General features: G+C 39.4%; 1 protein-coding gene across 1 annotated transcript in view; it reads left to right on the top strand.

The window, feature by feature from the left end:
• The window catches only part of LOC128657194 (gastrula zinc finger protein XlCGF26.1-like), a 94,914-nt gene extending 85,479 nt beyond the window's left edge, over positions 1 to 9,435 (top strand). The window contains exon 5 of the mRNA XM_053711446.1: positions 7,770 to 9,435. Within this exon, the coding sequence (XP_053567421.1) occupies positions 7,770 to 8,890 (1,121 nt within the window). The 3' untranslated portion in view covers positions 8,891 to 9,435. The remainder of the gene's footprint in view (positions 1 to 7,769) is intronic.
• Positions 9,436 to 14,982: the final 5,547 nt, after the last annotated feature.

Below are 14,982 nucleotides of genomic sequence, written 5' to 3'. Positions count from 1 at the left end.
TTATGCCTGTGCATACCTGGATAACATTGCAATCTGCAGCAATACCTGGGAGGTACACTTGGTTCACCTAGGTACTGTCCTGGACCAGGGATGCGAGTCTGACTTTGAAGCCTAATAAGTGCACCGTAGGGAGGTCGGAGGTCCAGTACCTTGGACACCGAGTGGATTGTGGAAGCAAAGGCCAGAGCCGGCCAAGATTGAGGCAGTCGCGAACTGGCCAAGACCCAAGTCCTAGCCTTTCTCGGTACTGCAGTGTATTACCGCACGTTTGTCCCCAACTACTGCACCTTGGCCAAACCCCTGACTGACCTAACCACAAAACACAGAGTGCGATGCTGCCTTCCAGCAACTGAAGATGGCATTAGCTCCTAACCCATCCAAACGTTGTTGTGTCCATAAAGAGGCCTCTATGTTCGGGTTGGGAGCATTACTGAGCCAGGTGGATGAAGAGGGCCATGAGCACCCCGTAGCCTACATTAGCAGGAAACTACTACCCAGGGAAGTGGGCCTACGTGGTAGTGGAAAATGAGTGTTTGGCCCTGGTGTGGGCCCTCAGGAAATTACAACCCTACCTGTACATGAGAACTTTTACAGTGCTCATGGACCACAACCCCCTTGTATGGCTTAACAGGGTTTCTGGGGTCAATGGACGCCTGTTGCGGTGGAGCTTGGCCTTGCAGCCCTTTAAATTTACAATTCAGTATCTGCCAGCAAAGAGTAATGGCAATTCAGATGGCCTCTCCCGGCAAACTGAATTGGAATAGCCTCACCGGACAGTCCCAAGCCGACCCGTCGGGATCTAGCGTGTCTGCCAGACTATGAGGGGGGAGCACTGTCATGGATACCATGCTGCCAAGGCCATCCCCTCATAATTGGATTACTGTGTTTCCAACGACCCCCTTCTATTTGTTACTACACAGCTTGAACTTTGCCCTGAAAGAGCTGATCGCTACCCCGCTTATCTCCCTCCCCACCTTATCGAGGTTCAGCCGGCTGGACTCGATAGAGATCTCACCTGAACTTCAACCTAGTTCGCTTCGGCGGCCCTTTGCCCCAGAGCTCCGCTCTTTTGGGGTTTTGTCAGACAGTGGATGGGCATGGGTTGGGGTGATTGCTAAGAGGAAGCTCACTCAGGAACCAGGGGTTTTGTACACCTCGCTACCTCATGCTGGTCCTAGGTAAACCTTTGCCAGGCTGCCGCTGCGACCCCCAGCCACGGATCATGTAACTTTTTGGACTCTGACATCTGGGGGTTGGGGGCTTTCCAATGGTACCCCGGAATAGCCGCCGCTCCCTCTGGATCACCCCAAACTTACAACCTAGATATTGTGGAATCTCTACATTCATATGGCTCCTATGGAGGTGCGGGAATCTTGGGATCAGAAAGACTCTTATCGAGATAGGAATGTGTATATAAGCTGTGTGTTTTTCCCAATAAAGGCTGTTCGTGTTTCACCTTAATACTGGTCTTGTCTGATTATTAGGGTGGGCTCCTGCTAAATCACTTTTCCCGCTCTACAGCTACAGGTTCCAGTCTAAAAAAAGGATCCCTGTGGTGGAGATACCTAGTTAAGGTATACGGAGACCGTCACAAAAATATATATATATATATATATATATACATACATATATACACTCACCAGCCACTTTATTAGGTTCACATCAAATTATGTATTGTTACTATTTTGTTAATAATACTATTTTTTTAAACAAGATAAGCATATTTTACGTTTTCGATAGATAGTGAAAGATAAATAATAATTTAAGTGATGGTAAACTCTCCCTGTGACGACCAAGGTTAACCAAACCTGCGCCAGTCACTTGTTTTGCACAAAAAGGGTTATCAGACCCCTTCTACTTTCACTAATATATCACAATCTATCCACACCAGTCAAGCTTGTGATTTAGTTCAGTGGGTGCAAGAGTTAACAACACTCTCTAGTCTGTACTAGACTTAAAAAAAAATGCCCAAAGCTCCCCTTTAATGCCACCCACACTAAACTAACTATGCTGCCACCACTTATGATATATTAATGGGAAAATCCAAAGGAAAAAACCAGACTTACACATTAACTCTCAGAATACAATTTAGCAGAAAATAACCTAAAATATACAGTGCTAATACTCCAGTCCTTTCAGTAACGTGGTTCAATTATTAGACAAAGGCCAAAGCTTAATAAAGGAATTATTTATTATGCCAAAAAATTATTATGCACAATGCATTATTAATAAAAAGTTGTTACAAATAAAATTACACACAAGCAAACAGTTTTCTTAAAATAAAAAAGGAGAAAAACAGATTGAATACTTTACTAGTCTCAAGATCTGCGCCTGGGGACTGGTATGAAGCAATCGTCCTTACTCTGTAGAACAGCTCCCCTTGTAAGAATGACAATCTTTTTGTTAAAACACAAGATTCTTATACATATTTTCCTGAGATCAAGTTGCCTGACCACACCCCCTGGGCAGGGGATAAGAAACCCCCTTATCTTTTATGACCTTCAATAAGCTAAGTCTTTGCCTGCAATTATAGAACACACTATAATTTCTGCTAGGTAAATCTATTTTCATATATACAGACAGGTAATCTCTTAGTTTCATTAGGAGATTTGATACATGCCAGGGTTGTCATATTTCCCTTCATTTAATGTCACAACATGTTTTAAACACATATCTACATTGTCCCAATGTCCTTTTATTGACCTTATCAGTTTCTGTGACTGAGGCCCTGTTTTGCATCATGCCCTCTGCTGACAGTCTCAGCCATAAAGCTCTATTTTGTGTATACTACAAAGTATTTATGAGGCTCCTGGCACTTCAAAGAAAACACAAACCCAGGACACAGTTCTTTTTTTTTAAAAAACAAATGTTTGTTAGCTCACAGGCTAAACAGAATTAACCCCTTAGCAGCTAAATCCTGAGGTATTCGTGACACCTCCCCCAATAAGAGACGCAAAAGGGGGTGGCTACAAGGCGTATCAAAGGGAGCTTCCCCTTGCGGCGATAACACCATTGCCAGACAAATTGCACATAGCAGTTTTGCTATCAGGATGCCCTCCATTTAAAAAAGACACTATTCGCTCTACCCAGCTGATTTAATATATTGCAGGGACCCTCCCATGCAGCCTGTAGTTTGTTCTGTCTCATGGGTGTTAGTACAAGAACATTTTGCACCATCTCATACACTCCCTCTCTGGCAGTAAAATCCTGCAACTATTTTTGTGGGAATATGGCATCTCTGGGTTTTGCAGGTACCTTCCCCAATAAGGCTGGCATCTTATCCCTGAATAACACATCATCCCCTGTTACAGAGGTGTCTGTGGAGCCTAGGGTCTTGCTACATAATGTGTGCTCTCTGAACATATTATGTGATGTCAGTTGCTGCTTAACTACCCAGGGCTCTTGCCCTCCCACTGGAGTAGAATTCCTTTACTCCTGCACTCTGCTAGGGTTGGTTGGAGGTTGACTAACTGCCCCCCCCCTCTTCTCCACTGTGGGACCTAGCAGCTGAATGGCACTGTGAGGCTGTGTAAATACACTTCTCTGTACTCCTCTCCATGTGTCTGCAGTCTGTGTCAGTCTCTGTCCCCTAGTGTGTGCAGTCTGTTTATAGGTTACATCTGTGGTTACTGGGGTCTCTGTCACCCACAATCTTTCACAATTACTCTGGGGGTCCCTCAAAGAGTATCCTGTACCCTCCTCCCCCACACACTCTGGATTCTGGTGCTCTGCTGCTTCTGTTATAGAGGGGGCTACATTCTCCCCCCACTCTCTCTCACAGTCAGTCTTCCACTTCACATCCTCACACAGAAGTTGGGATCTTTCTGATACTGGTGCAAACAAGCACGCATCTTCCTTCTGCCATTTATCCCATATATCCTGTCTCTCCATGGGGGACTCAATTGGTTCTGGCACAGACTGGCACACATCATCCAGCAGCCCAGTCACCCAGTCATTCTCTCCCCATCAGTCTCACCTCCTTCTATAGAATCCACTGATTCAATCACAGACACTCACCACTCATCTGCCTCCTTTCACAGACAGTTTCTTCCTGTACAGTTAAACTCTATTCAGGCACAGACAGACCCACACGGTTTATCTGCCTTTCTTCCCCGTCAGTCTCACGCTGTACAGTTAACTTTAATTCTGCAGATACTGCTGGTCTAATCACATGAAGGCACACACCATCTATGCGTCATTCTCCCCAGTCAGTCTCTCCTCTTACAGGTTCACATCTCAGCACAGACCCCCAGTTCAGGCACAGCACGTTGTACGCATGCACTCTGTCCTCTCTCCTTGTCAGAATGTCTCTGAGTATTTTTACACACAGCCCTTTTCACATAAGGGTCTACAACTAATGTCTCTAGGTCACATGTAGCATTGTCAGGCACATAAAGAGATAACAATCTACCCAGATTAGTACCCAGTAAAACATCATTAGGAATATTTTCAGATACCCCCACATTTCTTAAACCTCTCCCCGCTCCCCAATCAAGATATACCCGTGCCATAGGCACTGCAAGTTTCATTCCCCCAATCCCTTTAACTGCTACAGTCCTGCCAGGAATAATGTCCTTAGAGCTCACCAGCCCTGGACGTACAAGAGTCACTGCAGCACCTGTCTCCCGAAGCCCAGGTGTTACCTTAGTTCCGACAAGCACAGGTTGCAAGTTCTCCTGGTTTCTTTCCTCTGGACGTGTAACAAACAAAACAGATGCTGGTACTTCTGAGGGATTACCCCCTCCAGCTGATTGCTCCAAGCTAATCTTCTCTGGGCAAGTGGAGCTGATGTGGCCCACTTTGATGCAAGCAAAACACCTGCGGGTATCCCCCCGCCCAGGTGCAGTACTCACCCCTCCTTTCCCAGAGGGAACAGACACGTTAAACAAAGGCACAACAGGTTTTGTGAAGGGAGGGTCGTGCAGCAGCTCCTTTCCAGGTGGATCCCCCCTTAACAAAGGATTTTCTCCCATTCTCTGGTGACCTGTTGGCTGTGTAAAAATCAACCAGCTCACCAGCTTCCAATGCTGTTATGGGTTTACAATCATCCAAAACCCATTCTTGAACTACTGCTGGGCACAGCTGCATAAATAGCTCCTTCACCATCAGATCTTGCAGCTCTTCTATAGTGGCAATCTTTAGCCCTCTGATCCACTGTTTAAAGGCTGTCATCAAGTTTCCAACAGCGGCAGTATAGCTCTCTGACGAACCTTTCTGCAGAGAATGGAATTTCTTCCTGTACACCTCAGGAGTAAGATTATGCCTCCTCTGCAGTGCAACTTTGATGGCATCATATCCTGATCAAACTCTGGGGGTAGTTCAGCAAAAGCCTCCAGTGCAGGACCTTTGAGACCAGGGGTAAGATACTTGGCCCACTGCTCCCTTGGCAGCTGGAACTGTCTGCAAACTTTCTCAAAGCTATGCAGGAATATATCCAAATCGCCATCTTTCTCCAGAGGAAAATTCTCTGCATGCACTCTGGGAACAGGTGGGTCTCTAGGTTTACTAACAACAGGTGAGACCATCCCTCTCTCCAACCGTACAAGCTGTAGCTGATACTCTCAGCCTGTCATTCAGCAGCCTGTCTTTCAGCTGCCAGAGACTCTCATAAAATTTTGTAATCAGTTCCATGTGCAAACTTGCATCCACTGAGCCCATATGTTTCAGAACAGTTTGCAAATAACAGTCAAATGAATCCTCAGATCCTGATGAATCGCTGCCCCCAGCTGCAGACACCTCTCCCGAGGCTCCAGCTGGAGTGGCTTGGTTGTTATCATATTCAAAAAGAGCTTGTATTAGTCCATCTCTGTTCTTTCCACGAGTTGGAATATCACGCTCCTGGCATAACAGTGCCAGCGTCTCTGCTCATATGTCTCCATAGCAAAAATAAAATAGAAAAGAATGTGTGACTATTTAATGCACTGAGTTTTAGCCTTTGGAAATTGTAAGAAACAATTTATTTTATTACCGGGATTTTCACACTAGAAAATCCACAAGCACTAAAATCTTATAAAAAAAATATCTACACTCTCAGAATACAATTTAGCAGAAAATAACCTAAAATATACAGTTCTAATACTCCAGTCCTTTCAGTAACGTGGTTCAATTATTAGACAAAGGCCAAAACTTAATAAAGGAATTATTTATTATGCCAAAAATTATTATGCACAATGCATTATTAATAAAAAGTTGTTACAAATAAAATTACACACAAGCAAACAGTTTTCTTAAAATAAAAAAGGAGAAAAACAGATTGAATACTTTACTAGTCTCAAGATCTGCGTCTGGGGACTGGCATGAAGCAATAGTCCTTACTCTGTAGAACAGCTCCCCTTGTAAGAATGACAATCTTATTGTTAAAACAAAAGATTCTTATACATATTTTCCAGAGATCAATTTGCCTGACCACACCCCCTGGGCAGGGGCTATGAACCCCCCTTATCTTGTATGACCTTCAATAAACTAAGTATTTGCTTGAAATTATAGAACACACTATAATTTCTGCTAGGTAAATCTATTTTCATATATATAGACAGGCAATCTCTTAGTTTCATTGGGAGAATCAATTTGATACCAAACATGTCAGGGTTGTCATATTTCCCTTCATTTAATGTCATAACATGTTTTAAACACAAATCTACATTGTCCCAATGTCCTTTTATTGACCTTATCAGTTTCTGTGACTGAGGCACTGTTTTGCATCATGCCCTCTGCTGACAGTCTGAGCCATAAAGCTCTAATCTGTGTATACTACAAAGTATTTATGAGACTCCTGGCACTTCAAAGAAAACACAAACAAACCCAGGACACAGTTATTTTTTTTGAAAAAACTAATATTTGTAAACTCACAGGCTAAACAGAATTAACCCGTCTGCAGCTAAATCCTGAGGTATTCGTGACACTCCCCTTTTTAAAATCAGATCCGGGATGTTAGTGATATTTTAGATAGAGTTTAATTCATCAGTTGTAATGAAGATGTGCTCTAACTTACATTTTAATACAAATATAAAATTCAAATACACGGCTCTCCACCACCCACATCAAAAGTCAATTTTTCTATGAGCTAACAGTTTGAATTGTTGTCCAATCAGCACTCTCCCCATATGGCACTGGACAAGAATTCAAACAGTTAACTTTCAGAAAATTGACTTTTAAAGTGGGCAGCGGAGCACAGGACATTTGAATTTTATATCTACATTAAAAAGTAAGTTATAGGGCATCTTGATTACAACTGATGAATGAAACTACATCTAAAATATCATTAACATTCATAATCTGTTTTTAAAAAGGTAGAGAATTTATCATCACTTTAAAATAGACTTGAAAACTGTTTTGTTATGCTGGGGTAGGTTTTTAAAGGTTTTGAATAAACAAAAAAAATTAGACACCTTTAGTAAAACTACGGTAGTGGCAGATGAAAGGTGTTTTATTTCTTCATTTCTATGTAGCATTTAGTTTTTTGGGGGTTTTTTTCGCTAAGAGAGATTGTGTTAGAGATTCTTATGTGTTTTGTTACATCTGTACAATATTAGGATCTTAGATCTTTATTTATTACATGATTTTTTTAATGTTTGCTATAAAATAAAAATATTCTTTCATGTCTAGTATACCTTCCTTAAGCATTAAGCATGAAGCTAGGGAAATGTGTATGGGTCATAGCCTATCCCTGTTGTTGTAGGAATTAATTCATAACAGTTGAAATGTCCTCAAAATTTAATAATTGTATCATTAATAACTAACATTAATCCCATTGCATTTCTTATCAACAGGTGAATTTACAAACTGCAGTAATCCTAGTCCTAGCCATGGTGAAAATACAGATTCTTGTTTCAATCTTACTCAAAATCAAAGCAACAACGTGGAAAATTTATTTTCTGAATATGGGAATTTTTTTACCAGGAAATCAAATCTTATTACACATCATAAAATTTATACAAGAGAGAAAGCATTTTCATGCTCTCAACGTGGGAAGTGTTTCACTGAGAAAACAACTCTTCCTAAATATCAGCCAATTCATGCAGGAGAGAGAGAATTTGCATGTTCTGAATGTGAGAAGTGTTTTACTCAGAAATCATCTCTTATTAGACATCAGAAAATTCATGAAGGAGAGAAAGGATTTTCATGTTCTGAATGTGGGAAGTGTTTTACTCAGAAATCAAATGTTATTAGACATCAGAAAATTCATACAGGAGAGAAAGCATTTTCTTGTTCTGAATGTTGGAAATGTTTTACTCAGAAATCAACTCTTATAACACATGAGAAAATGCATACAGGAGATAAAGCATTTTCATGTTCTGAATGTGGGAAGTGTTTTACTGAGAAAACAATTCTTACTAGACATCAGAAAATTCATGCAGGAGAAAAAGGATTTTCATGTTCGGAATGTGGGAAGTGTTTTATTCAGAAATCAAATGTTATTAGACATCAAAAAATTCATACAGGAGAGAAAGCATTTTCTTGTTCTGAATGTGGGGAATGTTTTGCTCAGAAAGCAACTCTTATAACACATGAGAAAATTCATACAGGAGAGAAAGCATTTTCATGTTCTGAATGTGGGAAGTGTTTTACTAAGAAATCAAATGTTATTAGACATCAAAAAATTCATACAGGAGAGAAAGCATTTTCTTGTTCTGAATGTGGGGAATGTTTTGCTCTTAAATCAACTCTTATAACACATGAGAAAATTCATACAGGAGAGAAAGCATTTTCATGTTCTGAATGTGGGAAATGTTTTACTGCAAAAGCAACTCTTATTGTCCATCAGAAAATTCATACAGGAGAGAAAGCATTTTCTTGTTCTGAATGTGGGAAATGTTTTGCTCAGAAATCGACTCTTATTAAACATCAGAAAAGTCATACAGGAGAGAGAGAAAGCATTTTCATGTTCTGAATGTGGGAAATGGTTTGTTCAGAAATCAAATCTTACTACACATCAGAAAATTTATGCAGGAGAGAAAGCATTTACATGTTCTGAATGTGGAAAGTGTTTTACTGAGAAATCAGCTGTAATTAGACATCAGAAAATTCATACAAGAGAGAAAGCATTTTCATGTTCTGAATGTGGAAAATGTTTTACCAGCAAATGAAATGTTGTTACTCATCAAAAACTTCATACAGGAGAGAAATGATTTCTCTGTCCTTAAAGAGGGAAATGTTTTGTTTATTAGTTACAACTTATTGCGCAACAGAAAATTCATATGCGAGAGAAAGTATTCTCATGTTTTGCACACAGCGAACCTCTATATTAACATCAAAAGTGCAAGAGCCTTTCAAAATCCCTTGTCTGGTTTAGGATAGTCCCCCTAGCTGCATACAATGCATTGTGCTGAAATATAACAAAAAATATATATTTGTACTTTTGATTTCTAATTTTTATGAAAAAAGGAAAAATTCTCAATCTTGTATATTGTAATAAGAAACATAATTTATGTAAGAACTTACCTGATAAATTCATTTCTTTCATATTGACAAGAGTCCACGAGCTAGTGACGTATGGGATATACAATCCTACCAGGAGGGGCAAAGTTTCCCAAACCTCAAAATGGCTATAAATACACCCCTCACCACACCCACAATTCAGTTTAATGAATAGCCAAGAAGTGGGGTGATAAAGAAAGGAGTAAAAAGCTTCAACAAAGAAATTTGGAAATAATTGTGCTTTATACCAAAAAATAATAACCACCACAAAAAGGGTGGGCCTCATGGACTCTTGCCAATATGAAAGAAATGAATTTATCAGGTAAGTTCTTACATAAATTATCTTTTCTTTCATGTAATTAGCAAGAGTCCATGAGCTAGTGACGTATGGGATAGCAATACCCAAGATGTGGAACTCCACGCAAGAGTCACTAGAGAGGGAGGGATAAAAATATATACAGCCATTTCTCGCTGAAAAAATAATCCACAACCCAAAATATAAGTTAATTCTCATTAAATGAAAAAGAAAAAACTTAAAACATAAGCAGAAGAATCAAACTGAAACAGCTGCCTGAAGAACTTTTCTACCAAAAACTGCTTCCGAAGAAGCGAATATATAAAAAACGGTAGATTTTAGTAAATGTATGCAAAGACCAAGTTGCTGCTTTGCAAGTCTGATATACTGAAGCTTCATTCTTAGAAAGCCCACGAAGTGGAGACCTATCTAGTAGAATGAGCTGTAATTTTCTGAGACGGGGCTTGACCCGACCCAAAATAAGCTGAATGAAACCAAAGCTTAACCACAAAGCCAAGGAAACGTCAGAAGCACTCTGACCTTTCCTAGAACCAGAAAAGATATCAAATAGACTAGAAGTCTTCCTGGAATCTTTAGTAGTTTCAACATAATATTTCAAAGCTCTTACCACATCCAAAGAATGGAAGGATTTCTCCAAAGAATTCTTAGGATTAGGACACAAGGAAGGGACAGCAAATGCTCTATTAATGTTGTTAGAAATTACAACCTTAGGAAATAATTTAAATGAAGTCTGCAAAACCGCCTTATCCTGATGAAAAATCAGAAAGGAGATTCACAATGAAGAGTAGATAATTCAGAAACTCTTCTAGCAGAAGAGATGGACAAAAGGAACAACACTTTCCAAGAAAGTAGTTTAATATCCAAAGAATGCATAGGCTCAAATGGAGGAGCCTGTTAATCCCACAAAACCAAATTAAGACTCCAAGGAGGAGAGATTGATTCAATGACAGGCTTGATACAAACCAAAGCCTGTTAAAAACAATGAATATCAGGAAGTTTAGCAATCTTTCTGTGAAATAAGACAGAAAAAGCAAAGATTTGTCCTTACAAGGAACTTGCAGACAAAACCTTAACCAAACCATCCGGAAGAAACTGAAAAAATTCTAGGAATTCTGAAAGAATGCCAAGCGAATTTATGAAAAGAACACCATGAAAATAAGTCTTCCAAACTCGATAATAAATCTTTCTAGAAACAGATTTACGAGCCTGTAACATAGTATTAATCACTGAGTCAGAGAAACCTCTATGACTAAGCACTAGGCTTTCAATTCCCATACCTTCAAATTTAATGATTTGAAATCCTGATGGAAACAAATGGACCTTAAAACAGAAGATCTGGCTTAAATGGAAGAGGCCAAGGTTGGCAACTGGACATCCGAACAAGAAACCTGTGAGGCCATGCTGGAGCTACCAGCAATACAAATGATTGTTCCATGATGATTTCGGATATCACTCTTGGAAGAAGAACTAGAGGCGGGAAAATATAAGCAGGTTGGTAGCACCAAGGAAGTGTCAGTGACTGTCACTATTCTGGAATAATAATTTTGTTCCAAACTTAATAAAACTGATGCAAATTCGAGTCTTTTTGTGATTTTAATTGTTTTTTATAAACACACATACACGTACAAATTTTAACACAATAATTTATATTCAAAGTTAAGTTTTAATTTGTTAAACCCCAGTCTTTGTTTGCCTTTCAAGAATGATGTTTTCAATTTAAAAGGGTTACAGAAGTGCTAAGTAAGTGCATTCTTTCGAGTTTAAAAAAACCCTTCTGGGTCTTTAGACTCAACTTGGTAATTGTTTTGTGCACAAGCACTCTAGTTCACAATTTAAATTTCAGTATTATATAATAGAGCTAACCCTACATTTGTGTAGTGCTATTGCGTTCTTTTCTTTCTGCAACCACTGCTTCTGCCTGAAGATCCCTGGACCTGGACAGGTACCTGGGAAGTTTCTTGTTTAGATGAGAAGCCATCAGATCTATTTCTGAAAAACCTCACATCTGAACAATTTGAGAAAACACACCTGGATGGAGAGACCTCTCCCCTGGATGTAAAGTCTGACGGCTGAGATAATCCGCTTCTCAATTGTCTACACCTGGGATATGTACCACAGAAATTAGACAAGAGATGGATTCTGCCCAAGAAAGTATTCAAGATACTTCTATCATAGCAAGGGGACTGTGAGTCCCACCCTGATAATTGACATATGCCACAGCTGTGATATTGTCTGTCTGAAAACAAATGAACGGTTCTCTCTTCAACAGAGACCAAGCCTGAAGAGCCCTGAAAATTGCACGGAGTTCCAAAATATTGATTGGTAATCTCGCCTCTTGAGATTTCCAAACCCCTTGTGCTGTCAGAGATCCCCAAACAGCTCCCCAACCTGAAAGACTTGCATCTGTTGTGATCACAGTCCAGGTTGGACAAACCAAAGAGGCCCCTAGAACTATACGATGGTGATCTAACCACCAAGTCAGAGATTGTCAAACACTGGGATTTAAGGATATTAATTGTGATAACCTTGTATAACCCCTGCACCATTGATTCAGCATACAAAGCTGGAGAGGTCTCCTATAAAGACGAGCAAAGAGAATCACGTCCGATTCTGCAGTCATGAGACCTAAAACTTCCATGCACATAGCTACTGAAGGGAATAATAGAGACTGAAGGTTCCGACAAGCTGAAACCAATTTAAATTGTCTCTTGTCTGTTAGAGACAGAGTCATGGACACTGAATCTATCTTGAAACCTAAAAAGGTGACCCTTGTCTGAGGAATCAATTAACTTTTTGGTAAATTGATCCTCCAACCATGTCTTTGAAGAAACAACAGTAGTTGATTTGTGTGAAATTCTGCAGAATGTAAAGACTGAGCAAGTACCAAGATATCGTCTAAATAAGGAAACAGCGTAACATGCCGCTCTCTGATAACAGAGAGTAGGACACCAAGAACCTTTGAAAAGATTCCTAGAGCTGTCGCTAGACCAAACAGGAAGAGCAACAAATTGGTAATGCTTGTCTAAAAAAGAAAATCTCAGAAATTGAAAGCAATCAGAATCAGAATATGAAGATATGCATCCTGTAAGTCTATTGTGGGCATATAATGCCCTTGCTGAACAAAAAGCAGAATAGACCTTATAGTCACCATTTTGAAAGTTGGTACTCTTACATATCGATTCAAAATTTTAAGATCCAGAACTGGTCTGAATGAAATTACTTTCTTTGGGACAATGAATAGATTTGAATAAAAACCCCAGACCCTGTTCCTGAAACGGAACTGGCATGATTACCCCAGATAACTCCAGGTCTGAAACACACTTCAGGAAAGCCTGAGCCTTTACCGAGTTTGCTGAAATGCGTGAGAGAAAAAAATCTTCTCACAGGCAGTCTTACTCTGAATCCTATTCTGTACCCCTGAGAGACAATATTCTGAATCCAATGATTTTGGACCGAATTGATCCAAACATCTTAGAAAAAGCTTAATCTGCCCCCTACCAGCTGAGCTGGAATAAGATTTGCACCTTCATGCAGATTTAGGGGCTGGCTTTGATCTCTTAAATGGCTTGGATTTATTCCAATTTGAAGAAGGCTTCCAATTGGAAACAGATTCCTTGGGGAAGAATTAGGTTTCTGTTCCTTACCCAGTGACAGTTGAAAATATTGAATCCAACTGAACCAAATAATTTATTGCCTTGGAAGGAAAGAAATAGCAATCTGGACTTATAAGTCATATCAGCATTCCAAGATTTAAGCCACAAAGCTCTTTTAGCTAAAATAGCTAAAGACAGTTATAACATCAATTTTGATGATAACAAAAAATGGCATCACAAATGAAATTATTAGCATGTTGAATCAAGTTAACAGTGCTAGACAAATCATGATTCAATACTTGTTGTGCTAAAGTTTACAATCAAAAAGTTGAAGCAGCTGCAACATTAGCCAAAGAAATTGCAGGCCTAAGAAGAAGGCCTGAAAATAAATAAGCTTCCCTTAGATTGAAGTGTCCTATCTAAAGGATCTTAACAAGAAATACTATCTTCCGTAGGAATAGTAGTATGTTTAGCAAGAGTAGAGATAGCCCCATCAATTTTGGGGATCTTTTCCCAAAACTCCAATCTAATAGCTGGCAAAGGATACAATTTTTTAAACCTTAAAGAAGGAATAAAAGAAGTACCAGGCCTATTCCATACCTTAGAATCAGGAACTGAAAAAAAACTCTGAAATAACCACAGGAGGTTTATAAACAGAATTTAAACATTTACTAGCTTTAAAATCAAGAGGACTAGTCTCCTCAATATCCAATATAATCAACACTTCTTCAACAAAGAACGAATGTACTCCATTTTAAATAAATAAGTAGATTTGTTAGTGTCAATATCTGAGGAAGGATCTTCTGAATCAGATAGACCCTCATCAGAGGAGGATAATTCAGTATGTTGTCGGTCATTTGAAATTTCATCAACTTTATGAGAAGTTTAAAAAGACCTTTACATTTATTAGAAGGCGGGATGGCAGACAAAGCCTTCTGAATAGAATCAGCAAAATATTCTTATAAATTCACAGGTATATCTTGCACATTAGATGTTAAAAGAACAGCAACATGCAATGTATTATTACTGATTCTCTGCATGTAAAAGTTTATCATGACAACTTATTACAAACCACAGCTGAAGATATAATCTCCATAAGATAACAACAAATCTACTTAGCTTTGGTAGAATTGTTATCAGTCATCAGGATTCCAACAGTGTTTTCTGAGATAGGAACAGATTGAGACATCTTGCAAAATGTAAGAGAAAAAACAACATATAAAGCAAAATTATCAATTTCCTTATATGGCAGTTTCACGAATGGGAAAAAATGCAAACAGAATAGCCCTCTGACATAGAAAAAAGCAAGAGGCAAATAGGAATGGGCTCTAAAATAATGAAAATATTTGGCGCCAAGTATGACGCACAACAAACATAAAAATATTTTTTTGTGCCAAAAACGTCCGGAAACGACACACTCGCGTCATAGATGACGCAACCTTGTGAAAGGACCCGGCGTCAACTAAGACGTAACTTCAACTAAGACGGAAATGACGAATTTGCGTCAACGAACGTAACTTTGTGCCAAAAAATCTCGCGCCAAAAATGACGCAATAAACTTTAGCATTTTGCGCCCTCGCGAGCCTAATTCTGCCCGCGATATAGAAAAAAAAGAGTCAATTGAAAAAAGACTACACCACAGGTAAGAAATACATT

Source organism: Bombina bombina, chromosome 4, assembly GCF_027579735.1.
Source record: "Bombina bombina isolate aBomBom1 chromosome 4, aBomBom1.pri, whole genome shotgun sequence".
Taxonomy (NCBI): Eukaryota; Metazoa; Chordata; class Amphibia; order Anura; family Bombinatoridae; genus Bombina; species Bombina bombina.
The sequence above is the reverse complement of the archived record's forward strand: the minus strand, read 5'-3'. Positions and strand labels throughout refer to the sequence as shown.